The sequence below is a fragment of the Astatotilapia calliptera genome, chromosome 5 (assembly GCF_964374335.1).
Source record: "Astatotilapia calliptera chromosome 5, fAstCal68.1, whole genome shotgun sequence".
Lineage (NCBI taxonomy): Eukaryota > Metazoa > Chordata > Actinopteri > Cichliformes > Cichlidae > Astatotilapia > Astatotilapia calliptera.
The window spans coordinates 1,983,903-2,011,838 of record NC_137426.1 but is presented as its reverse complement, the minus strand read 5'-3'; the positions used below and the strand labels follow the sequence as shown (position 1 = coordinate 2,011,838).

General features: G+C 44.5%; 1 protein-coding gene and 1 long non-coding RNA gene across 5 annotated transcripts in view; one reads left to right on the top strand and one right to left on the bottom strand.

Moving 5' to 3' along the window:
• Positions 1-27,936, bottom strand: part of pcbp4 (poly(rC) binding protein 4) — a 205,506-nt gene that overhangs the window by 17,527 nt on the left and 160,043 nt on the right. For 2 of the 3 annotated variants that reach the window (XM_080301111.1, XM_026166561.2), the window contains exons 10-12: positions 12,162-12,203; positions 12,002-12,080; positions 8,884-8,939 (exon numbers count right to left, since the gene is read on the bottom strand). In XM_080301111.1, the coding sequence (XP_080157237.1) occupies positions 8,884-8,939; positions 12,002-12,080; positions 12,162-12,203 (177 nt within the window). Of the gene's footprint in view, positions 1-8,883; positions 8,940-12,001; positions 12,081-12,161; positions 12,204-23,178; positions 23,251-27,936 lie in introns of all 3 variants that reach the window. The other variant, XM_026166555.2, reaches the window with a different exon arrangement.
• Positions 1-27,936, top strand: part of LOC113021810 (uncharacterized) — a 76,049-nt gene that overhangs the window by 26,794 nt on the left and 21,319 nt on the right. Inside the window, exon 2 of one of the 2 annotated variants that reach the window (XR_013908950.1) lies at positions 16,685-16,852. This is a non-coding gene — a long non-coding RNA (uncharacterized LOC113021810). Of the gene's footprint in view, positions 1-12,918; positions 16,853-27,936 lie in introns of those variants that run through there. The other variant, XR_003272365.2, reaches the window with a different exon arrangement.

The window sequence follows — 27,936 nt, the reverse complement described above, 5'->3', positions numbered from 1 at the left end:
ACGAGGTCAGGCGTATTTGGAGGATATAAAAGTTATGCAAAGGAGATAATGAAGACTAATGTCAGCGTGCAGGCTGTTGGTGTCATCCAATTAAAAACATAACACCAATATGATGCCCACTGTGGAAACTGGTAAAGAATGAGCCAATTAACCCTCGGCACAGCTGATTGGCCTGAAATTGATCACAGCAGAAGATGTATAATTGATTAACTTTATCATCTGCAGTGAATTGTTTGCTCATATATTACAGATTATGTATATGTGTCATTTCAGGTTAATGACTTGTTATGACAGGAAGTTTCTTCTGAAGTCCTGACTTCAGCGAACTCGTTTTGACGGGAACGACGGCGGCACGCGAAGGAGCGTTTCCTGTCGTGTTCCTCCCGTTCCAGAGCGCATCTTCAAAACCAGCTAAAGCCATAAGACGCGATTCTGGTCAATCTATGAAATGGAGAAATGCTGTCTGAAAAATAAGCTCTGTTGTTGCTGCAGACTCAACTGGGAACAATTATTCTTTAAAAGCATCACTTGTATCAGCTCACTGAAAATGGGCAGAATTGATATGGGATGCATTTCTATGTAATTTAAAGTTTGGGTTATTACTTGAAGCACTGATGAACCATCAGGAGCATCTCCTTTAATGCCTCGGATTAAAGCAGCCCTCTGTTTGACATGTGGACAGAAGCTCCTCTCTCTGCTGAGCCACCACCATCCTCTTCTTTTTAAAGCATGACTCATCGCTGCTCTCGGCTTCTCACTTTAATCCACTAACGACCCCGAGCTTCCCTTTAGTCACTTTTTGCCTTCATCTCATTCGTTGCTTTATTGCCTCCCTGTAACGGCCTCTTTCTGTTCCTCTGTGCACGAAAGAGTGAGTAGATCTGCACTGTAGAGAGGTATTCTCAGAAAGGTCTTTGATAATTTAAGTGTGTGTCTGTGTGCGTGCGCATTAGAGACACTGACAAATAAAGTGCTGGCCAATGACAACCGGGTTACAACCATTTGCATGAGATCCCTCTTAGCTGCTGTTTGACCTCACAAACGTGCTCATTGAATAATTACCGTCCTCCTGTGAGTCACCACCAGCAGACTGGCAGATATCCAGGGAAACAAAGATGTACACACACACTAACCTTTAAATGTCTCCATCTCTGATTGCTGAACAAGTATTAACACAGTTTAAAGTCATACAGGTGCGTGACTACCTGTGGATGAAGACGTCTGTGCACAGACTCACTGAATACTGGTTAAATATGTTCGTACATCAGGGGTCATCAGTCAGCATGAAGACACGCAGAAAATTTTCACTTTTATTTTGAAAAACTGCAAAAAGTTTCTTATTGGTGAGACTGTAGCACTTTTTCTAGCTCAGGGTTTTTTTATTTTGCTGGCTAACCTGAGAGTTGCTATCAGCCTGCTTCCCTTGAGTTTAGCTTAAATTCAGTTTTTATTATATACAGTGTTGGGAAGGTTACTTTTAAAATGTATTCCGTTACAGAATACAGAATACATGCCCCAAAATGTATTCTGTAACGTATTCCGTTACGTTACTCAATGAGAGTAACGTATTCTGAATACTTTGGATTACTTAATATATTATCGTGCTTTTTACAACAACGTGAATGCACTATTGCTGTGTGATTTATTACTATTACTGAAGGTCCGCGACTCCGAACTGTAGTAAAGGGACCTCTGACTAATACGGGTCCCTGTCGGCTCATAGCCGAAAAATAGCTTTACTTTGTTGTGTGGGTCAATTTTTCTTGCGAGAGACAGAGAGAGGCGTTGAAAGGCTCCAACGGAACTTATTGTTTCGGAGGAAAACACGAACACGGTGTATAGTCGAGTCTTAACAGCTTACTTACAGCTGGGCTCGTCAGGCACTCTTCTTGGCTGCAGTGGTTATTATTATATTTACATGCTTCCAGCTCCCGTTTTTCCTCGACGACAACTCGTACCTTTCCATTCCCCTTTTTCTCCCTCCTCGCGCTCACAGACCCATAACGTGTGTGGCAGTCCATTCTCCCAGCAGCACGGACTACACTGCCCATGATGCTACATTCTTTAGAGCTATGCTTGTAGCATTCTGCCTGTTAGCTTAGCACAACAACAACAACGAAAAGGCGCTCTCTCACCCAGGAAACACACAGTCGCAGAAAGAGAGAGAGAGCGTCGCCCTGTAACCATGGCAACCGTAACGCTGCCGCCTGGAACGAAAGAACGTAGCTGTCAAACAAAACCCAAACAGTCCTGACCCGCGACAAAATGAAACAGGAAAGTACCGCAGTGTAATCCATTTATTTCAACAAAGTAACTGTATTCTGAATACCACCTTTTTAAACGGTAACTGTAACGGAATACAGTTACTCATATTTTGTATTCTAAATACGTAACGGCGGTACATGTATTCCGTTACTCCTCAACACTGATTATATAGCACCAACAACAATCCGGTCGTTCAGTCTGACGTCACTAGCCGTGTCTGGGTCTAAACTCCGCTGCAGGTCCATATATCAAACGATCACTATGGCATTACTGAGAGTTGAAAACTGTCTAAAGTCTTTCATCTTTAATAAAATGATCAGCGTTCTGCTCTACCAGGTGTAACAATTGAGTTTAACATCCAGGCATCCATGAAAACGGAATTTATGACATTTAACGGAGTTAGAAGTTAGCAGGAAGTTAGCTCGCTAGCTTCTATCTAAATACAATATAGCATGTCCTGACTGCGGGGTTTTGGAAACAAATTAAAACGTACAGCTCTGCTATCACTTCCAGCATAAATGAAGACAGAAAACTAAACAGCAGTGACGTTTGTAGGGTTACTGAAGTTGGGCTAGCTGGTATATAACGATGTGCTACGTGATCGCTAGCGACACAGCTATGTTAGCATAATATAAACAAGCTAACTTTTTTCCACTCAATAAAAGTTAACGTGAGTGTTCTCGGTGGTCAGGAACAAATGTAATCGCATGGCAGGATGCTGTAAAAGGACCAAACTTCAGCCAGGAGAACAACTGAGATAATCCATCCACAATACGAGGTTAGTCATTCATATACTGCTGCATGGGCTGGGCTGTAGCTACATCCTAAGGTTTTAAAAACTGAGCTTAAATAAATGATTAGCGGTAATAAAAGCCGAGGGAGGTCAGCAGGGATCACTGACTGTTTTAGGAGCTTTTTGAGATTAAATAGAAGAAAATACAAAACATTAAACATGTTAACAACACAAAAGCCATATTAAACGCAGACTACTTTAGGCCCGGAAGTAGGATTCGTCGCGTCATCACTTAACGACCAGATAGTTGGCCTATGGTGCTTTACACTGTGAGGTAAAGACAATAATGCAGAGAAAACCCCAACCATCAGACTATGGTTATGAACAAGCACTTGGCGACAGTGGGAAGGAAAAACCCCCTTTTAACAACCTCGAGTGGAGCCAGGCTCACACTTCTACACTCGCACGCTCTGTGACAGCCTTCAGTGATGTGATGACTCACTTAGTAAGAACTAAAATCACTGCATTTTGTTCTTTGTAGCTTTCAGCACTTGTAGACTTGGACCTAAAAACCAGCTGCTTAGCTTCGTCTAGATTAAAGTCTAGCTCTTCACACCAGAAACTCGAGACCATCTGCTCGTCTGAAGGTGACGGAGACGCCCGTGTCTATTACATAAACCTCCTCGTCAGATTCGGAGACGGCTTTTCACACTGGATAATACACCTTATGTTTTCTGTTTGGTTTGTGTTATTTTCATGTTTGTCATTACTTGGCCTTCATCCTGCGAGGCTCTTTGGTCATGTCTTCCATGCCAAAAGTAAATCCAAGAATTCTGGCATTATGGATAACATGGAGAATTTACATGAATGCTTCAGCTCGCCGACAGCCCGCCAAGCAGCTCATGCAGCTCCTGGTAGAAGCAGTGAACAACAAAAGTGGATGCAAACCATGGTTCTGGCGGTCACGCACGCCTCAACTTGAAACAAAGCAATTTCTTTGCATGTGGCTTTGACGTCTCCTCCTCTTATATCTGCACTGATGAAGAACCTTGAACCTTGATGTGAAAGTGTTGACGATGCCTGTCGTTCAGGCGAATACTACCTGCGCCATAATGCCGAACCTTAATGAATGTGGCAGTGATGAGGTGACCAGCACGGTGAGTATACTGGTGGCTAAAGACCTGCTGTTATTTTCAGGAATGAGATGATCCTGGGATTTCCTTCTTTCATGCCAAAACTCTGGACTAAATGAAGACGTCGAATGATTGGGGAGTGGAAAGCCTCCTGTCTGGTACGGTGCCCGAACCACTGATAACACCTAACTCACGAACTAAGTACTTAAAATATTGCTCATATTTGATCTTCAATGTAAATAAAAATGACGTGACGGGAAGGATGAGCGCGGGGCGACTGGGGAGACGAGGTTTGTTTTTTGCTCCGTCTCTAAGGTTGGTTGCTCTGGAAATGTGTGGTTTTCACAGGATGCAGTGTTCCCCAGCGAGCAGCTTTGTGTAAGAGCTGGTGGGTAAAATCAGCTTGAAGCCGAAGCGCAGGGGAGGACGAGGACAGGGCGAGGGCTATTTTTGGGCGATTCCCTGCTGCCCCTGTAATTTGGAGAGGTTTACTGAAGGAGAGAGGGGGGAGACTGCTGTTGTTAAATCGCTAACTGTGAGCTATAGGATGTCATTAAGCTGCTCTGCTTGGCTCTGCTCAGTGACTCACAAACATATCACACACTTGCATGCGCCGGGTCTTAAGCTCCTCTCTGCTGTGTGCTTTTGTGCGTCTTATTCTCTCCGGCCAGTCGTCAACGCACACGAGCGGGGCTGCACGTCTGATGCGTTTCTCTGCACGAGTCTGTCCACGCTAACGGCACACAAAGGCATGAATGGAGGCCCCGAGAGGCCTCGAAACTGCGACTTCATTTAAACCTGGAAGGTGACGGCACCTGCGGAGGTGTTGATTATCTTGTCAGAATGGAGATGGAGAGTTTCCGGGAAAGAAATGACCTCGCGCTGCTGTTTTTCTTTTCTCGAGCTGAAGCCACAGAGAGGCCAGTGTGACTGAACACGACTGTGTGAATTCCTCAGGAGAAATCAAGTCTCCTGTTAGGCAATGAGGCATGGATAAAGATAGTGTTATTTCTTTACTAACGCCGGCCCTCATCACAGACTATTATCCAGGTGCAGAAACATCTCATCTTTAACCCTCCTCACTAATAATTACTGCTTTGAATGAACCTGCTGCTCCTTTGCTCCTTTGGCACATCTTTGTATTCACAAGCAGATATTAAAGATCTTCTCTTGATAAACAGATCACAGCAGGCTGATAGCAGCTACACATCAGCCTTTTTCAGAAGCACTGACGAGGACAAAAATATCGAGAGAGCGAAGTGCCATCTGCAGGTTTATACTGTAGTTTGCTCGACCTCTCAGTCACCGGCCAAGGAGCAACCTCTAGAGCTGCAAAACTGAGCCAAGGCACTAGTGCCAAAAACTGCAGTTCCTCTAACGTCCACTCGAGGCTCCAGCAGTGAGTCAGTGCCCAAAGTCTCCTGCGTTAAAACCCTGAACTTCAGAGCAGACACAGGCGGCAGTAGCTGCTAGCCTCCCTCAGTTACTGGAGTCCCTGAGCTGGACCTCTGGACCTTCTGGAGCATTTTTAATCCAATTATCTGATCAATAATATGGCTGCTGTGGAGTTAACGGTACTAAGAGACAATCTCAGAAGTCTGAGCTCCAGTTTCAGGGAGTGAAATTCAAGGATTTCATTTGGATGTTGCTGAATACTGATTGGCAGATATCAGGTCATTCATGGCTCCAAAAAGCTGACGTGTTAGTGACGGTCCAGAAACGTCCGTCCGGCCATGTGAACGTTGCCGTCTCAGTATGCACACTATGAATATGAATGATTCGTGCAGGGAAATGTAAACTGGAGTTTGTTTGAACAGTGATGCATTCACTTGTTTAAAAAAAATCACTTTTTAAACTGAAGTTAATAAAGTTATTTAAAGTGATCCAGCTGCTGACAGGATGTCAGACATTTAAAGTGAAGCACTGTGAAGACCCAGAGCCTGTTTCCTGTTAATCATCCCTGACACCCAGTGGATGTAAAGGGTTCGCTTGAATTTGTTGTCCTCGTGTGTGTGTGTGTGTGTGTGTGTGTGTGTGTGTGTGTGTGTGTGTGTGCGTGTGTGTGTGCGTGTGTGTGTGCGTGTGTGTGTGCGTGTGTGTGTGTGTGTGTGTGTGTGTGTGTGTGCACACAGAGCCGACGGCAGCTCTAAGCAGCTGATGTGTGACAGACTGAATGACTGGCTAACACTCGCTGATGGATGCCGAGAGAGGCAAAGTGGAGGAAGAGTCAAGTGAGGCAGAAAGAGGGAATATATATACTCTCACTGTGTCAATGGGAAAAACACACTGTCTGGCTGTGCTCGGGCTCCTCCCGCTCACATTCTCCTATTTAGCACCGTGTACGTGCAGATAGTCAGTGAACCACATCTAAACCAGCGTTTGGTGCTTTTTATGAACGTTCATGCTGAGCACACACAGTCAGCTTGTTGCTGCTGGTCAACAGCCTTAAACCCGTAAAGTGGACAAGAGTAAAGTGAAGGTAGCTCGCAGGTCAGGAGGTAGAGCAGGTCATCTACCAATCAGAAGGGCAGTGGCTCAATCCTGGGGGACGTAGGTCACGGAAGAACAAAAACATCTTGTGTGTCCTTAGATTTGAGTAGAAAAGTCCAAAAACTAATAGTTAAAAAATGGAAATAAAGACATTTCAAAGTAAAACCAACATGTCCCCATTTCCCGTTTGTGTTGCATTTTTCACAGTTTCACTACAACTCGGAGAGTAGCAGGAAAGTGTCTGTAGACACGTCCATCACTTCTGTTCATTCAGTCTCTTCAGCATACATTGTTACCGTGATTGTCCAAAATCATGGACAATCTCACATGGTCTATAAAACATCAATATTGATTAAAAACAATGCAAATATTTTAAAAGCTTAATATTAATATACAGCCTGGCTTCACGTTTTCAGAAAACGTCCATTATGACGCACCAACTTCATCTCAGGCAGCAGACTTCAAAGGATTTAACAGGAATAACTAGTCAGCCGTTGGTTCTCCAGTTTCCACAACAGGTTACATTCGAGGCTTTAGCCTCCCTACAGGTATGCTCTAGCTGCAAGCCTCTTTGCAACCCACCTCGATGTGCATAGAAAAGGCAGTGAGGTCGCAGAAACAGACCCGTGCCACCAAATATAAGAGATGCAAACAGCAGTCAGAAAACTGTCGTGATCGGACTAAATGAGCAACGTTAATGTCTGAGGTCACAGACTCTGATCTTGGCTCATGTGATTAGGTAGAGGATCATCAGGGGGTCCTTTGTCCCTCTTTGGGGGGAAACTCCCACTGGGTTTAAATCTGGGACTCTCCACCATTTGACCTTAGAACTGAAGAAGCTTCTCAGATGAAGGTGAAACGTCTTCAAGCAACTCAAACAAGTCCAGACGCTTTTCTTTGCAAGCTCCTTAGACGACTCTGACCTTTGAGCACCAAATTCTAATGAGCTCATTGCTGAGACAGACGGACAGACATTTCATCCAGGTGCTTAAAACACTGTGTTTGAGTAAGTTAATCCTGACCTGCTAACCACAGAGAGAGCTCCACAGCTCAGTGTGAGTCACGTTATGTTGTCATAATTTTCCTTTTATCATGCGAGTTTGAACACTCACACAAAGTACATGTCAGCTGTAAGCCAATGATCGGGCATGGAGTCCTATTACAGAAGCATGTAAACAGCTTAATGAGCTGGATCATGGTGTGTAAACACAGCCAAACCAAAGAGAGGGCGAAGCATCAAACGGCTGAGCTTAGGCTGAGGGGGGAGGGGGGGAGGCTGGGTGGCCAGAAGCTGTCACAGGAACAAAAGGTCGCCGCTTTGACCTCGAAACAGTCGACACGTCCATCAAACGTCACACGTCCTTGAGCACGATACTGAACTGTTAAGTGTCTGAAAAAAAGCCACTGGGAGCTCTGCAGGGCTGCTCACAGAGAGGAACCGGGCGGGGGCGGGGCCAGCAGTCGGGGGGGTGGGGGTTGTGGGAGAACACAGCTGATGATATACTGCAACACCCCTCCAGGTCCAGGTGCTGATTACACTCACAAAACATGATATAAAATCTAAACGCAACCTTGAACTGAACGTTTTCTAATGATGGGAAAATATCAACTCGTTAGCTTAATTAAAGCTGAGAAGAAGCTGTGACTGAAGCCAGCGTGTGCCACACATCTGCCCACTGAAACCACTAAAACCATTCATTTGCACTCTGTGTTATCTGCAGCACTTCACAGCAACCAAAAACTGCAGCCGCACAATTTCAGACTCAAATCTCTGAAAAGTTTGGAGCTGCATGTTTACATCTGACAAAGCAGCAGAAATATAAATGTATGAAGAGGCAGAGGAGCAGCATTGATTTCATTTTTCAGACGAAGCTTCATCTCCGCGGCTGGAGGTTGGCGTGGAGTTTGAATGTTCGGAGAGACAAACGGGGAATGCAAACACACCGACCGACTTCAGCATCACGTTCGCGCTAACATCGTTACACACTGTAAAGCTGCTGTTCTAGCTCAATAAAGGAGGAGGAGGAGCTGCTCTCGATAAGATCAGCAGTTCAAAACCACAGAAAGCCGGAGTGGGCTGAGAGGAGGAGAAACGCTGAAGAGGAGGAGGAAGCTCGTGTAGGAGTGAGCACGAGCTGACCTGTAGGCATGTGTTTTTGTGTAGGTAGAAGGAGATTAGCGGCCGGAGTCACGCTACACTTTCACTCACAAACTTAGAACAGCAAACACGCCTCCTCTGGAGCTGAGCTCTCTCTTACTCACATCGTTGGGAATGAGCAACTCCTGAGACGTGGTTTGGGAATTAGCCTCCATCCCTCCTGGGAGAGAGAGAAGAAAGAGAAAATTCATTTTGAATGATTAGAAAACGTCCAAATCATCAGGGATCAAAACACAACAAACCCCCAATGGCTTCTTTTTCATCACCGTCCTCCACAAACGGGGACTTAGTTTGACTTTGATAAGAGCAAAGTGGGAGGGAAACTGAAAGAAGGGCAAAGCTAGAACAAAGAAGGAAAAACGTTTCAACAAATCATATTTTTATTTTACCCCATTAATAGAAAATGAAGGAATCTCTGTTTGCGCTTTAATAACACTGTTTCTGATTTGGTGAGCACAGCTGGAGTCAGGATGGGTGGTCAGCGTTACTTACTGTACATACATACTCTCCTTTCTTCCTGCTGCTTTCATGACTTTACTTTCAGAAGGAAAGTTTCTGTCAGGGTTAAAACTTCCTGCTGTCCAGTTTATCGTCCCTGCGATCAGGACTCGCTGACCACGGTTTGCAGTACCAATATATTTGTGCCCTGGATGATTCTATCCAACCGGCTAACGAGGAGCCAAAAAACTGATACGCTTTACCCGGACCTTCCCCTCGTTTACGTCCTTTGCTGCAGAAAGGTTTGATCGCTCTGAAACTCTGTGTGTGAGTGTGAGTGTGTGAGACACCCGTCCAACCACGTCTGATGAGTTTTCTACCTGGACTGGGTTGAAATAATCAGTCGCCCCCACGTGACGACTCTCTCGTCGATGGTTCTTTTTGCTGCTTCCGCTTTTCTTTCTATCTCCTCTGTTGTGCTACCAGAGGTGATAGAACGTTGTCATGTTTCTCAGGTCTTTGTCTGAATTTCTACGAACATTATTGCTAAGGATTGTCTTATTGCATTGGAGTCACACTGGGTTAAATATGTACACTTGGGTTTTAAGGGGTATTTATTATTTTCTTCTTTTTTTTTTTTGGGTTGTATGGAAGCCCCAAACGCAATTTCATTGTTCTTGACAATGACAATAAATAAATAAATACTAAATACTAAATCCTTTCTCATCTTTTCCTCCCTCCCTGCCTTAGTTTTCATTCTTAAATCTCTTTCATTTTCCTTGTTCCCCATGCCTCACGCACTCATGTTTTCCATCTGTTTCCTCTCTGGTTCTTCTGTTCTTTCTCTCATTTCCTTCTTTCCATTTTCTCCTTTTCTTTATCTTCGTTGTACATGTACACTGACAAAAAACTGGCTATTTTATTCTATTCTATTCTTCTTCTCTGTCCTTTTGTCTTTTTTCTCCTACCTCTTTTCTGTCTTTCACTTCTGTCCTCTGGTCCCTTGTCCTCTTATATAGTTGCTGCTTTCCCTCCTTGAGGAACGTCAGAACCTGATTGGCTCCTCTGAAGAGGTGGAGGTGGAGTTCTCTCCTTTGCTACAAAAACCGCATCTGTGACAAATTATTCAATTTCCTGAATTGAATTGTTTTAACGATGCCATCTCTGTGGTCTTATTATTAACGAGGCCAACACAATCAGCTGTTTGCTCAGTCACACCTTTGATTTCCACCTTTTAGTCGATTAGCGGAGCCGTTCTGCAGAGCGGCGTGGAGCCTCACCGATGCAGCCAGAAATCTGCCGGCCAGGTTCGAGTACAGAGAGCTGCTCTGCAGTCGGCCTGTAAGTTCAGCTGGATGCTCCAAATCAAAGCCACCAGGCACAGATTCTAATTCAGAGCCGCGCTGCAGAATGAAGCTCGTGCAGCATTCATTACCTCATTATGTACTTGAAAAGTTGTCCCACAAACAGAGAGGAGAGAGAGCATTGTGCATTTTAAAGGCTGAACTCGGAGGATGTCTGATAACATTCACACATTTTTACAAACATCTCTGTTGTTTTTGATAAAGAGAATGATGAAACTCGACGTAATGACTTTTCCAAAATGAAAATAAGGTTTTTGAATAAATCCGTCTGTTTTTTTTAAGAGGCTGCAGACTTTGACGTCTGTTTTTAGTCCTTTGATTCAAAGTCGAATGTGTGCAGACTGAACACGTATGCGTCTGCTGACAGCTCGTCTCTCTCGCGCTCACGTGCACGTCACCAACATGTGCTGCATGCACACGACGGTCAAATTGCTCAGAGTTCCCAGAATCTCGAGTGGCTGTTTGAGGTTTTAGGCTCAGGTTTGCAGCAGTGTTATGGTTTTATTGTACGCTTTGTGTGACTGCATCAGTGAGCTGGGCTCTTAATTTCCTTTGGAATGACAGAGGGAACCATTATCACACTCTGACTCCTGAGTCTTTAGCGCTCAGCCTCAGAGAGCAGACGTTATCGCGTCAGAGGGAGGTGGGAATCGTCTGGCAACACAGGACACATGGAGGCGTATAGATTAAAGGCAGTTCCTGTTAAATGGACGTTTTCCAGGAAGCACAGTGGTTTGCAGGGTTTCAGGTTTCACTGAGGAGATCAGTCAATAATGAAACTACAGTGAGCACAAAAGCCTCTGTGGCTCTTTTATTTCACAGATCACAAACCGCTCTGTGGCAACACAAACTTATTTTGTTAACCTCTCTGTGGAGTCTGATTTATTATACGACATATTGAACTATTAATCCGAGCCGGACACCGAGACTGTGAGTCGCTCTTTGTCTTGACTTGTAAACACCTGCAGATTCAGACATGCGGGGGAAAAGAGATGTTAACGAGCAGATCGCTCTGAGGCTAAATATTTACTACAGGTATATGTTTATCTAACACAGATATCAGGTTTACACAGGTCGTACTTCTTTGTAATAAATCCAGCTGTCAGATTCACCCAGAGAACATCTGCTAAAGCAGCTCCATCAGTGTGTGGGAGAAAAGCTCTTATATCAGAAGTTAATGACTCTTGGAATGTGTTTGATCAGTAGATTAGTTTGTGGTAGACTCCGATCAGAAGAGAGTCGGGCTAAGGATGGAGGGGGAAGCCCCAGTGTCAGATAAAGAAGGATTATTTTGAACTGGGACTCATGCAAAGCTGCTCGAGCAGAATCTAAGAATCCAAATATTGAGCTGGAAATAAGAGGTTACCTGTAATTCCTTAATTCCTTGTGTGTGTGTGTGCGTGCGTGTGCGTGCACATACCAGGCAGTACTTGTGTAGCTGACTGGCTGATGGGGGCCAGGCCTTGCTGCTGCATCGACAGCTGGTGCAGCTTTGCTAACTGACAGGAACAGAGATGGAAATCAGACAGAAACAAGCGACGATATCAAAGATGAGCAGAGTGAATAAAGCAGCTGTTTACCTCTGAGTGAGGAATGCCGTAGTGGCTCTGTACTGCATACGTCTGAAACAGAAAAATACAGAAGGTTGATGTTATCACCTCATTATCCATCCAGCCTGGAGTTCATCATGAGGTTCAGTTTGATCAAAAGTCCAACAGACAGACAAGAAAAGACAGGAGAGGCTTTAAAATGTGGAAAAGTTTGGTGCGGCTGCTTTAAGGTCATTTAGAGCGATCAGACATCTTCCCTCTGATTAGTGAAAGCTGCAGATGAAGTAGATGAAGAGAGTTCTGCAGCAACTGTGTTGAAACATATCGTGCATCATTTATGATTTTCCTTAAAAGTTGTAAGAAAATTGTAACACTTTTTTTAAGGTCTCTCTTTGGAAATGAAGCATTCCTGCCGGCTTGGGAACGCTTCAGTATCTCTGCCGATGAGCTGCAGGTGATGGTCAAGGATGGGAAGGTTTGGACTTCTCTGCTGACAATGCTGGTTCCCCGACCCGGACCCGGATAAGCAGCAAGGCGCTCCGTACCTTCTGCATTTGATCCATCTTTCAGATCTCCATTTGTTTTCAAAGGCGACCGTGGTTCAGGGGGTTGGGGAGCTCATCTGTGACCAGAAGGTCGCCAGTTCGATCCCCCAACTCTTCCTGTCCTGGTTGTTGTGTCCTTGGGCAAGACACTTCACCTACCGCCTACTGGTGATGGTCAGAGGGGCCAGTGGTGCGATATGGCAGCCTCACTTCTGTCAGTCTGCCCCAGGGCAGCTGTGGTTTGCCTGCACCAGTGTGTGAATGAATAGTGGAACTGTAAAGCGCTTTGGGTGCCTAAAAAAGCGCTATTATTAAAGTTGATACTTTTGCCGTGATTATAAATTCCTTCGTCGCACGAGTTTCTGTATTTTCTGTGCCTGAAACCAAACCTTCACTCTCACCTGCACCTGCGTCACCTTTTATTTTTAAATCCTTGAAGATTTTTAATATAGATACAGCGAAGCTTTTGCTCATAATAAAAAGTAGTTGATGAAAAACGTTGACATTTTCCAATCTCTCCGGAGCTTCGGATACAAAGCCCATAAACCAATTCAAAGACCCCGAAAAGCCCGTCAGTTAAAGGTCTTTTCCTCCGTCTTCTGCGAGTACAGAGGGAAACGCCGTCAGGATTAATGCTCCGTGATGCTCGGAGTTACTGAAAACACGACTATGAAAACAAGTTTCCCTCGATCATCCAGTCCATGTTTTATCTGTCCAACATCATGACTCGAGGAGTTTGCAGACGGCTTCCCAAATCCCTCGCTGAACTTCAAAGAGGAGCAGCGCGTCCACAGGCGAAGCATGAGACGGCTGCAGGGGAGGTGGTGTGTGTGTGTGTGTGTGTGTGTGTGCATGAGCAGCGGGACAAAGTTGGTGTGGATGCATTCGAGACACTGCAGAGACGCTTGTGTGTCTCCCCGAGGTTGACCAACCTTATATAAGAGATCTCAGACTGTGCTGCTGAACTTTTGACTCCTTTTGGCAGCACTCGGGATGTGGAGGATCCACAGAATCCAGCTCCAAAGACTCTGACTCTATAAGAGTAACGGACCCGTGTGAGCTCTGCTTGATATTTATGCACCGTTGTGAACCTGAAAGTCTACCTAATGCAAATGGTCTGTGCGGGGTCCAACACGGAAAGCACCATATAAATATTTATGCGCGGTTTAATGCATCATGAATGAGAGAGTCTGCTCCCGCACGTCTGGGATTCTCCGAGCAGGAGACGACAGCAGAGAATGTCAGACTGACGAACTTTGTTCCTCCTTTTAGGAACGACCGTCTGATGTCGGCGCCGATATTTAAGAAGCTCCTCAGTCAGCCGCTGATGCTCTGCTGGAGCGCTCCGTGGACGCCCACAGAGCCTCGTCCACGAACCTCACTGTAAACCAGAATAGCTGCTGTAACCACGGTAACATGTTTCTCCAATCAGAAACGGTTTTTAGGAATAAAAGCTTATCTTTGGATGGGCTTCGTTTTTCTTCTGCTGTCTAAAGTTTAGGCGAGTTGAGGCTACAGATGGACTGAGTCATGTGACTCCATGCAAGCAGCTCATTCGTCAGTGTAGGAATACTTAAAAAATACAACATCGGACACAAAGGTACATTTAAAATGGACGTGTTATAGGCGTGTGCATTAAGGTTGAGCGATTGGACGCATTTATCGACCATCAGTTTGCTAATGATGTTGTTTGAAGCTAAGAGAAGAAGTCAATGGAGCAAACTAATAGTGCTGCATTAGATGATTAAATATTTCCGTCCTGGAAGCATGTGCTGCTCGACAAAAGTTTTCAGCACCTCGACGAATGGCTCCTTTTCCACGGTATGAAACGACATCACTTCCTTTGACAGATATTCAGCGTGCGCTGTGTCCACCTGGGGCTGTCCTTTTCATATTTAACCGTTTTAGTAAAAGCACTTTGGATATTCTGCTGGTGAAAAGCTTTTCTTGAGCTTGTTGATGGAAAGCTGGTGATAGCCGAGCATACTCAGCTGGACGGCGAACACTTAAATGCTCATGCGAGTCGTGTTCGAGTCCTTTGCTGCTGCCGTACGTCTGCACAGCGGCAGCTTTGCCTCTTTCATCCGGTTTAGTGCCAAAGAAATCCCAAACTGACGACTTTGGGGGTTTTTGGCAACTAGTTCCTCCATGTTTGGACTTCTTTGTTCTAAATAGGTAAATCGGTCCATGCACGATTACATTGCTTCGCCCATCAAAAAGTCACCTGCATGAATAAATCACCTATCGTTGTTTCTTGGACCGATGAATGTTGGCTGGAAAAATTTGACATATCGCCCGACTTTAGGGCAACTGTAAGTCTTTGTAATGCTATAGCCCTTTGTTTTTAGTAAAGACTCATTGTACTGAAGTGTATTAGTACTTATTGCACAAATGCAAATATGCTCACTACACTTCAAATACACAAACTAAAACTGATGCTAGTCTCCCCCGCACAAACAGCCGGAGCCTCCGACTGTATGGAAGCAAATTAAGAGTAGCGCTGTGGTCACATCTTTCAAGGCTGTCAGCATGTCTTTCACATAATAATCCTGCTTCGCTTCAGGCTGTTTCAGAGCGTGAAGTTCAACCTTTGACGAAAAAAAGCTCCTCTGACAGCCGATCACTCAGAAGCGGAGCAGTGACACCTGTCATCTCCAGTAAAGACAGCCAAGAAAGGGAAAGGTCACACTGGAGTAGACACACGTTACTCGTCTAAATCTGATGGATCGTTTGAACAAAGTGGGACGGCGCTCATTTCCACTGTGACGGGATACACTGCTGCCTCCTGAAGACCCCTCCCTGTGCAATCACGCCACCTATTAACTTCATTTACCGATGAAGCGTTCCTGTTGAGGTGCAGGAACAGTCCCCTCAATTATAAGGCAATGACTCTACAATCAGACACAGTTTTTATTTTTCAGTGGGGATGACTCCGGCTCCTCAGCCAACGTCTTTCACTGGTTTCCAGTGCCACTGAGCGCTGAGGATCCAACGCACATCATCACGAAGGGAAACTCGACTAAAGAAACGCGACTGGACTTCTTCAGTCCATGAATGTTCAGACCACCATTTCTCAGATGAGAGGTGAAACGTCTCAGAGGTGACGTGGTTTTCTTTCCAAGCTCCTTCGACTATCGACCTGCACAGAAACACTAAACTGTCTTCTTCTCTTTGACACCTAAGCTAAAATCTGACGATGGCACATTTTAGCCATTCTGGTAACATCGACTTCAGGCTCCACGATGAACACACGGAAATCCAGATTTCACTGCTTTAAGCACCTCTTTTCCAAACAGCCTGCGTTACCTGCATTTAGTTAAAAGCTTCGTACTAATTTCCTCTAAAAACTCGTTGTTTACTCTCACTGAAACATGCTTAATGCCATTTCAAACACGTTATCACAGCTAATTATCCCACCGGAGAAATCCTCACAGCTGCAATCTCGAAATAAAGATTAACGTTTAATCCCAGAAATGACTCCATGACTACTGCAGATGAGTTTGTCACCAGAGCGAGAGACGCAATCATGATGTGACTCGTCACAAACGCAGTATACGAATCCTCTTCGTCTCTCAGTCGCTGCCTCCTCTTCCTCTCTCTGCAGCCTTAATAATGAATTAAAGGCGTTAATCTCCTCACGCTGTCACTGAACTCTGCATTAACCCTCCCTCCATTGCTTCTTCCATCACAGCTCTTTTCTCTAAAACCTCTTCGTTTCAAACATTCCTTCACATCCTTTTCTGCGTCTTTCTTCGTGCTCTCCTGCCATCTCTTCCCTACAGTCACGTGATGAGTACCAGCAGCTTCCTGGTTCTTCTGAGTGATTTGTGGCCACATCTTAACCAGTAATGACCACTTTCTCTGATTAAAACAAAAATCAAGTCATGCTTTTGAGTGCTGAGGTGATTCCTGTCTGACACAAAACTCTGCAGGACGAGTCCACAGTTACTGTTCAACTCTTCACTGTGTGGTGATTAAAACTTTGTCACTTTACTTTGACATCCTGAGCCTGCAGAAAACTCTGAAATAACGTGAGGACGGAGACGATTCAAGAGTTTCGGAGCTGAGGCTGAGACTGTCCGGTCATTCGTACGAGCCAATCAGGAAGCTGCTGATCAGTGGACCTAACTGTCATGAGAGGAGTGTAAAAGATCTGATCGATCATCAATCACGTATGTAAGTAACAATATTCTGATAATATTCTTCACAGCAAAACTGACACTGATGTCACTCCAAAGCAGAGCGACCGATCCTCCGATGTTAAACGTCTTTTTATCGATTTGTTACCAAAGACGAGGTTTTTCTACATTTCTCTTCATTTCTCCTCCCCCAGTCTCCTCGTCTCACCCCCACCTGTCACTTCAACCCTCCGTCTCTCCTCCCATCCGTCCCATGGAGCCTCCGCTAGCTAGTGTTGTTTGAACTGACGTTCCCAAGGCTGTGAGCCTGACAAACAATATGCATTTTTACACACACACACACACACACACACACACACACACACACACACACACACACACACCCCACTTAGCTATAGTTGGCGTGCAGGCCTGTCAGTGTGATGGAGTAAAGTGCTCTTCTGTTCTACTTCGCACACTTGTGTTGTTTCTAGAGTCCTATTTGTCATCCTGTCTGTGAGCCACGCTGTCTCTGTGTCTCTGAGGACAAACAGCTGATCTGCAGCGAAGTCAGTGAGCTTAGTTTGGCTAACTTGGATCATGTAAAGCTTTTATCCCATTTAACCTGTGTGTGTTGCTGCCAGCGTGGATCTGTCTCCAGATCAGTGGCTCACAAAGATTCTCTGTTTTGGTTTCTGCTTCTTTATAATCGTCCGTTTACTTACTGCAGTTTTAGTACAATCACACAGCCAGGATGATGAACGGGAGCTGTGGCGAAGCTCCAACACAACAACGTGTCAAAGACGCTGTTTTAAAACATTTACAGGGAGTTTTACTTTCAGAACAACAGACATGCAGTTGGTGAGCGTCTGCTAGCTGTTGCTCGCTGTTGCTAGCTGTTGCTAGGTGAAACTGCTGTCAAAACCCTCCTTGTGACTGCTTTGGTCACTAACAGGTTGCCATGGTTACCTCTAGTTTATATGGAAGACGCAGACTCGTCTGCAAACATTTGCCACCTACTCGCTCAGCAAACGAAGAACGTGATGCCAACTGGAAACAGAAACGATTTATCTTCAAAGTAAAAGTTGCTCCTTTTGAAATGTGTTGGTTTCAGGCTGAGGCCCGAGCTTTTACTTTGAAGGCAAACCTTCTCCACGTCCTCTCTGTGACAAGCTGCCGCTCGGTCGTTAGTTAGCAAAGCGAGTTAGTGTCTGGTGATCAAAAACAACCACACAGAGGTTTTTGGTGCAGCATCCTCACTGTGACCAGTTTCACTCGGCCAATCTCTGTGACTCAGGCAAGCTCTTTTAGCTCCTCCCCCTTAATGCAAACTTTCTTCTGATTGGTTGCCCCTCACAAGCTCAAGGTCTGACCCACAGGTGGGCTGAGCTGTTGTTGTCTCAGCCTCCTGACGCACTTATGGTTCATCAACTTTAAAATCCAGGTGACTTTCTTCTCAAGTTATTTCATTCACAAACTTGGGCGTCCAAGCTGAATAAATCCACTTTAATATCAGATTTAAACATTTCTTATAGTGTGAATAAGACACGCAAAGAACAACAATGGTAAATTCTAACACACAACACGACCTGCTGAGTGAGTTCATGCTTCGCGCTGATCCCAGAGACTTTATTCTAAATGTTTCACGGCTTAATTACGATTGATTTTGGCTTGAATCCTTTTCCCGATTAAGAAACAAGGAGATCATTCACCATTTGCTAAAGATGTAGCACTTTCACACCACCAGCAGTTTCTTCGGACTAAAATCTGAAATACTGGATGTCGAGAAGCCCGAGAATATAAAAATCATATTTGAAAATAAAAACTCATTTATTGTGGTAATCATTTCAATTTACCTCGAGTCAGAAGAACATTTTACAGTGAAGCAGCCGAGCTTGTATTCACTCCATTCAGCTCAAACAAGAAAAGAGAAGTTCATTCCTCTAAATTGCTTTTCCGAGGTTACCGTGTGTTTGTCTCTGCTTTTCTCCACGAGGTTTTCAGCTTCGTCGGGCAGACGCTGCCGACTGTGGATCTGGGTTTCAAAGGCAAAGGTGACGACGGGAAAAACACCGTTTAAAAACGCTGAGAGGGGATGTGTGCATCTTTTATGAAGCCATGAGCCGCTGCAGTCACACCCTCAGATGATCACTCACAGAGGCTCTGCTGGATGAAAGAATTTTAAATGTAGAAGCAACGTGGCCCGAGGCCGCTTTTAAACCAACACGACGCAGCGATGGCGGGTTCAGCGTCTGGCTGAAGGACGTTTGGCTAATGACGGCGACACACCGGCCGCAACAACCTGACCTCAGACCGTTACGTCTGGTCTGAACACCCGCGCCCTTGACATGAAGCTATTTATGCACCAGCGCTCACCGGGGGAAAAAAACCTCGTAGAAGAGGCGCAAAATTTTATCAGATTGTAGGTTTGATTCATGCACGAGTACACGTGAGATATGTGAGAAAATCTGGATACACTTCAAGACGATAAGAGCTCAGAAATTATGCCCAGATCAGTAAGTCACATAATTTCAGTTACAGTCACACAACACACACAACAAACCCAAACACATTAAAGTGGATTTAACATACGTGCATAAACCTGACCTACAGGCTGATGTACTGCCAGCTCGCAGACTATTCATCACGCTGTCCTAAAACAGCTTAGGAGAGATTAATGGCCAAAATCTGCTATCTGCTCACTTCCTGCATGGTGCAGGTGCTGTTAGCAAAACATGAAGTCAAGAATAACGTGAACTCCTGGGCCATGAGGCGGGTTCAACACAGCAACAACGAGGCTCAGCGGTCAAACAAATACGGTTACTAAAAACGGTAAATAGAAGCAGAGTCTGTCACATGACAGTGATGGTGTAACCCGCCTACGGCCAGCAGAGCGACTTACAAAAGCTGTACGATATATGAAATACAAAGAGGTTAAACAACATACTGCAGCAGTGTGTGTGTGTGTGTGTGTGTGTGCACGCTGGTCAGTGAGGCGGGGAAAGGTGTGTTACAGTTACAAAGCCTGTCTGAAGGTCCTGAGCCTTCACATAGAACAGCCATTTACTCCATCAAATTAATATCCACACCTGTGTTTTTAACCAAGGATAAATATAAAACTAGAATTCAAATCTATCCTCGGACTACTACAAATATGACATCAGGTCCAGAGCAGTTTTAAAATTACTTGCAGCCAACGGGGAAAACAAAGAAAACCCCCCAAACTATATTAACTCTGAGAAAGGCTCCGTTCCCGACGCGACCCCAATATGGATAAGCGGACGAGAACGGAAGGATGGATATATTAAATCTATAAAACCAGATTTCTTGATCTTTCTTACTGATAAGAAGGACAGACAAAGCCTGTCTGTGCTCACAGGTCTGTAAAAGGAAACTGACAATGATTTCACCCCCGCTGGTCTCTGCTCTCAAACGCAGTCCGCTCCAGAGCAGGTTAGCTGCATAAGTTACCATGGTGATGTGCACGCAGGGTTAACCCTGAAGTCCTGAAACCCGCTTCGATGCAAAGACCTCTGCTCGTTCAGGCAATGACCGCCGGTCACGAGGCACCGCTCATAATCTCCAAACCTCAGCCTCAACAACCAGCATCCAAGTAACATCGACTAGAATCACCATCCCCGATGGTGCTGCATCATTTCTTTTATTATTGTATGAATCATGGTCATTATTAATACCTGTGTTTTTAAGGTATTTTGCTGGAGACATGATATTTTCCTGTAAATGTGATTAAACGTGCAGTTTTGTTGCAGGTGAGCTTCATGAGCTGCTTTAACGTGCCAGACTGCAGGTGTGTGTCTGTCTCCTAGAAACGACATTTAATTAGAGCTAATGTGCATCAGAAAACGCTCTTTGAGGGAACTCGGTGATGTTTGCATCGAGTTTACGAGTAACTTGATGAAGAAATGTTGTTAATTAACAACTCTGAGACTCCATTAGAGTCTCAAGGAAGTTTGTGGTACTCAACATATCCAGCACATCAACACACCGTGGAGCTCTGGTTCAGCTGCTGCAAAGCAGGACAGCTGTTATTGAGCATTAGAATAATGAGGCTGTATTGAGTGTTTGTGCTTTTGATAGCTTCCCACCTGCTGTACGTTTTGGATTCATTAAGCCACTTTTAAGCCTGTTTGAGGACTGTGAACATGATGGCAGCCCTCTAGGATACAAGCACATAAAAAATGACCCGTGCATTCCCCGATCCATCCTCGCAATTATAGCCAACGACTGTTTCACAGGCTCCACTCCTGCTTCATTTGTGTTTCAGAGCAAACAATGAGTCGGGGGAAAATTCGTTAACGGATGCGTTTCCTGGGAGGTGAAAGCACCGAGAGCGAGGAGGCCGACCCCTCTCAGCTTTTAACGGCGATTAAACTGGCCAGGAGGAGCTGCTCGGCATCCCCGCTCGTCTCTTCATCTTTCCCTCTCCTTCCCTGCACTTACTTTTTCCCGTCTCGATTCGTCACGTCTCTTTTCCTCCTCGATTCCGTGTTTTTCTTTGCCTGTTTTGTACTTTTTCTCCACGGCATTCGTCTTCGCTCAGCCTCGGCTATCGTGCGCCTGCATTTTGTTTGCTTTTAATGTGAAAAAGAAGATTCATGTTTACTGAGCTCCTCTGTGCAGAGGTGTTAATCTGGCATCCTTGACCGCACTGACCATCTGTTTTTACGATGCCAGTGTCGGCTGCAGCGCAGCAGCAGCATGATTGAATTCGGGTCCTTTGGCTCGCTCCCCGGCCCGAGGGAGGCGGTTGTTTACCTGCCTCACACGACCGACCGAAACAAAAAGATCTGTTGATTTAGAGCGAAAACTGAAACAAAGCACTGGCGTGTGTTGGCGATGAACCATTTAAGCAAAAAATCTGAATAAATAGGAGGCGAGCTTTTGCATTGTGTGGGGAATGAGGACCGAATGGGAAGAAAGGGTTTGATCTGCAAATTGAGTGCAGCTGAAAAACGACATAATTATCCTGAGAAAAATTCGAGTTATGTGAATAGAATTGCATAAAACAGCAAACTGAGGACTTTGCAAATAACGACACTTGAAAGAGTTTTTCAGGAACTTTTATATTGTTCTATGAACTTTTGCCAAACACGTCACGTTTGAAACTTTGTCAAATCTTTTAGTTTAGTCAGATTTTTCTACTCCTTTCTACTAGTATTTGCAGCCAAACCCAAGGTTTGGGACCTTATTTGTCTTGATCCTCCAATGACAGGTCATCTCTCATGAGTAGCACTGGGTGCTCCAAAAGAAGCAGGCTCAGGGAGGGGCAGCCAGTAGGCGTTCTCCCAAAATGGCCCAAAGATTGTGGGACACGGCTGCAGGTTCAACCGTGCAGAAACAGGATGAGCCCAAGAAAATGAACTCCAGCAGGCCACCGGTGTGAACGTCTCTGACCAAACAATCAGACACAGACTTCATGAAGGTGTGTCTTGTGTCTTGAGGGCCATCAGTAGGCCCTGTGCTCTCGGCCCGGGACTACGGAGCCCCGTTGGCCGTAGAATACCAGCAGTGGCAGGTCCACAGCAGATGCCCTGAGTTTCTCAGAAATGAGAGCAGGTTCACCCTGAGCACACGTGACAGACGTGGAACGCTCTCATGGAGAACGTTATGTCTGTAAGATCGCTCAGCGTGAGTGTTTGGTGGTCAATCAGCGATGGACGCACAGGCCTGTACAGGCCAGGCAGCAGCACCCTGACTGCCATCAGGTATGGCGCTGGTGCAGTGTGTCCTGGGTTCCTCCTGGTGTACGACATGTGGTGAGAGCGTGCAGGCAGTTCCTGGAGGATGAAGGAATCGATGCCACCGATGGTCCTCGGGCTCGTCTGATCTAAATCTAATAGAAGACCTCTTGGATGTCACCAGGTTGCCCCTCAGACTGTCCTGATCTAGGAGGACATCCCCCAGGACACCGTTCATCGTATTAGGAGCGTGCGCCGCCATTTTCAGACAAGCATACAAGACAAGCACGTGGACAAACTGCTGAGTACCGTTTGGAGTTGCTGCAGTGGCTAGCCTGATGCATCATCACTTTGATTTTCAGAGCTGTGCAGGTCCTTTCATTCCTAACGCTGAGTCCATATCAGTGCTGATAGATGTGTTTTCAGTGTGTTCTCTAATCTTTTGAGCAGTGCATATATTTGTACTCGCAAAATTAAATCATTAAACTTTTACAAATGTTTGCAGGGCTTCTCATTACATCGTATAGTGAACACATTTCAGTCTGGAGCAGCTGACTGCAGCTCTAAATGTTTCCATCTTTCCAGCCCAGCTTCCAGTCAAAGCAGCTCGTTGGTAGATGGAAACAAAGGCAGTGATGCAGTGACCTTTGACCCTCGACCCTTGCCCCCAGGCGGCCATACTCACTTGCTGCAGGTCCACTCCTCCCTGTGCCACTGAGAACAGGGGGTGAGAGCCAAAGTCTGAAGCCTCGAACACCTTCAGCCGGCACAGAGAGACACAAGCAGAGTCAACGCCACGGTTAGAGCTCAGAACTGATCAAACATGAACAACCTGGTCACTGCAGAGCGGCTCGGGATCCTTCATCGCCACAGCTGTTCGACGTACAGCTAAACCTGTGTGAGGCGTGGACACTGTTACACACTAACTAATGTCAAGCTGGGTCAAATCTCCCCTAGAAATTAAAGTCATGCACAGTCACCTCATGAGACTATTAAACTTGAGTTAGTAAGATTACGTAAAGGAACTGAAACTGATCCCAGCTTTTACCTTATAAAGAAACAATTATTATCATACTTATGAAAGCATTATACCAACAATGTCTCACTAACTGTAAAAGCAGCAATAATTGTGTTAATTTAATAAGAAAAATGTGGCCTTTAATTTTACGAGTGTCCTTAAAAACTATTTTCTTTATGTCACTGAATCGGCTGTAAGTTGCTTTAACCTGAGCAGTGTTACTCAGCTGATTACATAAGTGTTTCCACTGCTGCTGCAAGAGCTCAGAGTCATTGTGTATTTATTTGTAAGACATTTTGAAAAGCAAAGGTAAAGCCAGCAAAGACCAGACGCACAGAACAAGTAACAAAAACAGGTTTTCCATGTGATTCTGCAATGAGAAGCAGAAATCAGTAAGAAACCATCAAGAGTTCATTTAGTTTCCCATTTACTGCTAGATGAGAAGATGAAGTGGAGCAGAATAAATACTTTATCATTCTCTGAAAGAAAACTGCCATGTGGCAGCGTGAAGGCAGCGTGACGCCAAAGGTGTGCCGATGCTGTCGGACCGCTGAGACCGTCTCCAAAGGCCAAACTGCCTGGAGATGCACTGAAATGACTTGTTTTAACAAGTCATTTGTTTTAACAAGATGGCTGAGATTCAATTTGCATCAGTCTTATTTTTATAGCCCCCCCCCCACACCAACGGCCGGCTCAAGGTGGCGACGCTGAAAACCAGAGAAGGAACGCATGAAACGGAACAGCGACGTCACGCTTTAGTGACGTGTGCGATCGGCCAACTAGACGTTTCAACGTTACTCCTCTGCTACGCAGCACTAATAACGCCATTCGTTTAAAATATTAATATTTCACGCCAGCTAGTGATTGGTTCTTGGCTCTTATACAGCGCCCCGGCCTCTTTCTGTTGTAAATGAGGTGGAAAGTGAAGCAGATGGTTCTGCAGTACTTTGCTAATGTCATGTAGACTGTAGTGAAATAAAGTGGCATGTACTGAAGCATTAACGCGTCCTGCACACGCATGTGTACAAACAACCAAAAACGCTGCAGTCTGAGGTTCTGTGCCTGAAGTTACTCACAGTTCCACACTTTTAAACATGTTTTGGTTATTGAAGGCTGTGATTAATGGAGTATTTGTAAAATGATTTGATTCCATTATTCTCAAATGTTTTCTTTACAACTAATCTTGATTTTTCCATCTAATTTATTCATCTGGTAAACGAACCATCTCTGTCTCAATATTTTTATTATTCGTTTCTTGTTAAAAGGGATGTTTTTCCTCTCTACTGTTACCTTGTTGGGCTTCCATCATTTTTGTCTTTGCAGGTATAAAAAATAAAACTGAATGAACGTAATGTTGTGACCGGAGGTCTGACAAGCTAATCTAAGATGTCATAATTGTGTCTAAAGTTTGCAACCTGCCACTCACTGGAAATCAGTGTAGGAAGCATCAGTGCAGTAGTAATCTCACTGATCTTGGCTTATAGTAAACTAGCTTTCCCCAAACGTTAAACTGAGGACATGAAAGGGTTTCTTTAGACTCCGTCTAGCTTGAGCTTTTGTTCAAATATGCAGCTCTGCAGAATAACAAGCAAACACAACGACTGATTTCTGTCTCTGTCACTTAAACTAAAGTGCTGGTGGAAAACTTTGATGCACTAAAGTTATAAAGGACCTTGTTTTATTGAATCTTCTTCAGCATTGATTTTACTTTACATGAGATTTTAGGGTTTCGAGTTGATGAAATACAAACTGTCCCACCGCTGACTGCAGCAGCGCCTCAGAGTTCATCCACAAATAACCAAATGCCCCAGACAACTACGCAGAGAGACGTCCAAGTCAATCTCCAAACAATCTGTGCTGCAGTCCAGTGATGTGTGACCAAGTACAGACAGATCTCAGTTGTGCCACTCTCTTAGGGAAAAATAAAAATCATGCAGGTCTCGGACTGACCAAATGACAACCTGCGCGCTGCTAAGCTCCGATGCACCGTCGAGCCTGAGCGCACACGGCAAGATTTCTGCAACCAATTAAGCATCAGAGTTTTCAAAGCAAACTTTTCAGAATTCAAGGTACTTTGAAAACCCTACAGGGAGAAATCGTGCAGGATTTTTCTACTTTGGTTTTGTTATGCGTGAGCAGAAAGTGCTAATTGGGGGCAAACGAGGTCAGAATATTTGGATCATTCAGCTTTCATTCAGTTCAATTCTCTGGTTTACAAAAACAACACCAGGGTGACAAATATCAGGCTCATAACAGTTAATATCCACATTTAGTATTCAATGATATCAGTGAACTTATTATTTCTGTGGCTCTTAAAGTATGCAAGCATGAGATGAGCATACAGGGAGTGCAGAATTATTAGGCAAGTTGTATTTTTGAGGAATAATGTTATTATTGAACAACAACCATGTTCTCAATGAACCCAAAAAACTCATTAATATCAAAGCTGAATGTTTGTGGAAGTAGTTTTTAGTTTGTTTTTAGTTTTAGCTATTTTAGGGGGATATCTGTGTGTGCAGGTGACTATTACTGTGCATAATTATTAGGCAACTTAACAAAAAACAAATATATATTTATATATATATAAATATATATTATATATATAATATATATATATATATATATATATATATATATATATAAATATATATTATATATATAATATATATATATTTGTTTTATATATATTATATATATATAAAACAAATATATACCCATTTCAATTATTTATTTTTACCAGTGAAACCAATATAACATCTCCACATTCACAAATATACATTTCTGACATTCAAAAACAAAACAAAAACAAATCAGCGACCAATATAGCCACCTTTCTTTGCAAGGACACTCAAAAGCCTGCCATCCATGGATTCTGTCAGTGTTTTGATCTGTTCACCATCAACATTGCGTGCAGCAGCAACCACAGCCTCCCAGACACTGTTCAGAGAGGTGTACTGTTTTCCCTCCTTGTAAATCTCACATTTGATGATGGACCACAGGTTCTCAATGGGGTTCAGATCAGGTGAACAAGGAGGCCATGTCATTAGTTTTTCTTCTTTTATACCCTTTCTTGCAGCCACGCTGTGGAGTACTTGGACGCGTGTGATGGAGCATTGTCCTGCATGAAAATCATGTTTTTCTTGAAGGATGCAGACTTCTTCCTGTACCACTGCTTGAAGAAGGTGTCTTCCAGAAACTGGCAGTAGGACTGGGAGTTGAGCTTGACTCCATCCTCAACCCGAAAAGGCCCCACAAGCTCATCTTTGATGATACCAGCCCAAACCAGTACTCCACCTCCACCTTGCTGGCGTCTGAGTCGGACTGGAGCTCTCTGCCCTTTACCAATCCAGCCACGGGCCCATCCATCTGGCCCATCAAGACTCACTCTCATTTCATCAGTCCATAAAACCTTAGAAAAACCAGTCTTGAGATATTTCTTGGCCCAGTCTTGACGTTTCAGCTTGTGTGTCTTGTTCAGTGGTGGTCGTCTTTCAGCCTTTCTTACCTTGGCCATGTCTCTGAGTATTGCACACCTTGTGCTTTTGGGCACTCCAGTGATGTTGCAGCTCTGAAATATGGCCAAACTGGTGGCAAGTGGCATCTTAGCAGCTGCACGCTTGACTTTTCTCAGTTCATGGGCAGTTATTTTGCGCCTTGGTTTTTCCACATGCTTCTTGCGACCCTGTTGACTATTTTGAATGAAAGGCTTGATTGTTCGATGATCACGCTTCAGAAGCTTTGCAGTTTTGAGACTGCTGCATCCCTCTGCAAGATATCTCACTATTTTTGACTTTTCTGAGCCTGTCAAGTCCTTCTTTTGACCCATTTTGCCAAAGGAAAGGACGTTGCCTAATAATTATGCACACCTGATATAGGGTGTTGATGTCATTAGACCACACCCCTTCTCATTACAGAGATGCACATCACCTAATATGCTTAATTGGTAGTAGGCTTTCGAGCCTATACAGCTTGGAGTAAGACAACATGCATGAAGAGGATGATGTGGACAAAATACTCATTTGCCTAATAATTCTGCACTCCCTGTACTCAGTGCAAAATGATCTTGCTCGCAATTCTGAGGCTGTTTCAATTTTAACAATCACGTCGATTATCATGAAGTCTTTTTCTGTTTTATATTCATAAATCACCAAATGCTACAAACCATGAAGCTGTTCTTTGTCACTAAGCCAAATCAACCTATCAGCACACAGGAAGGCTGCATTCATGCTAACTGGGTCTCTAGAAGGAGAGATGTTTGTTGTCACCACCGCCTGACCTGTGAGCTTTTAGCCCCAACTCAGCATCTTCAGGCTGTCTTCCTCTGGTGTGTTGGGTTTGATGAAAAATTAAATGTAGCAGAATCTGGATGATTCTGAGGAACGAAACATGCTGCTTGTGCTTCTGTAGCTTCAGTTTCTTTAGAAA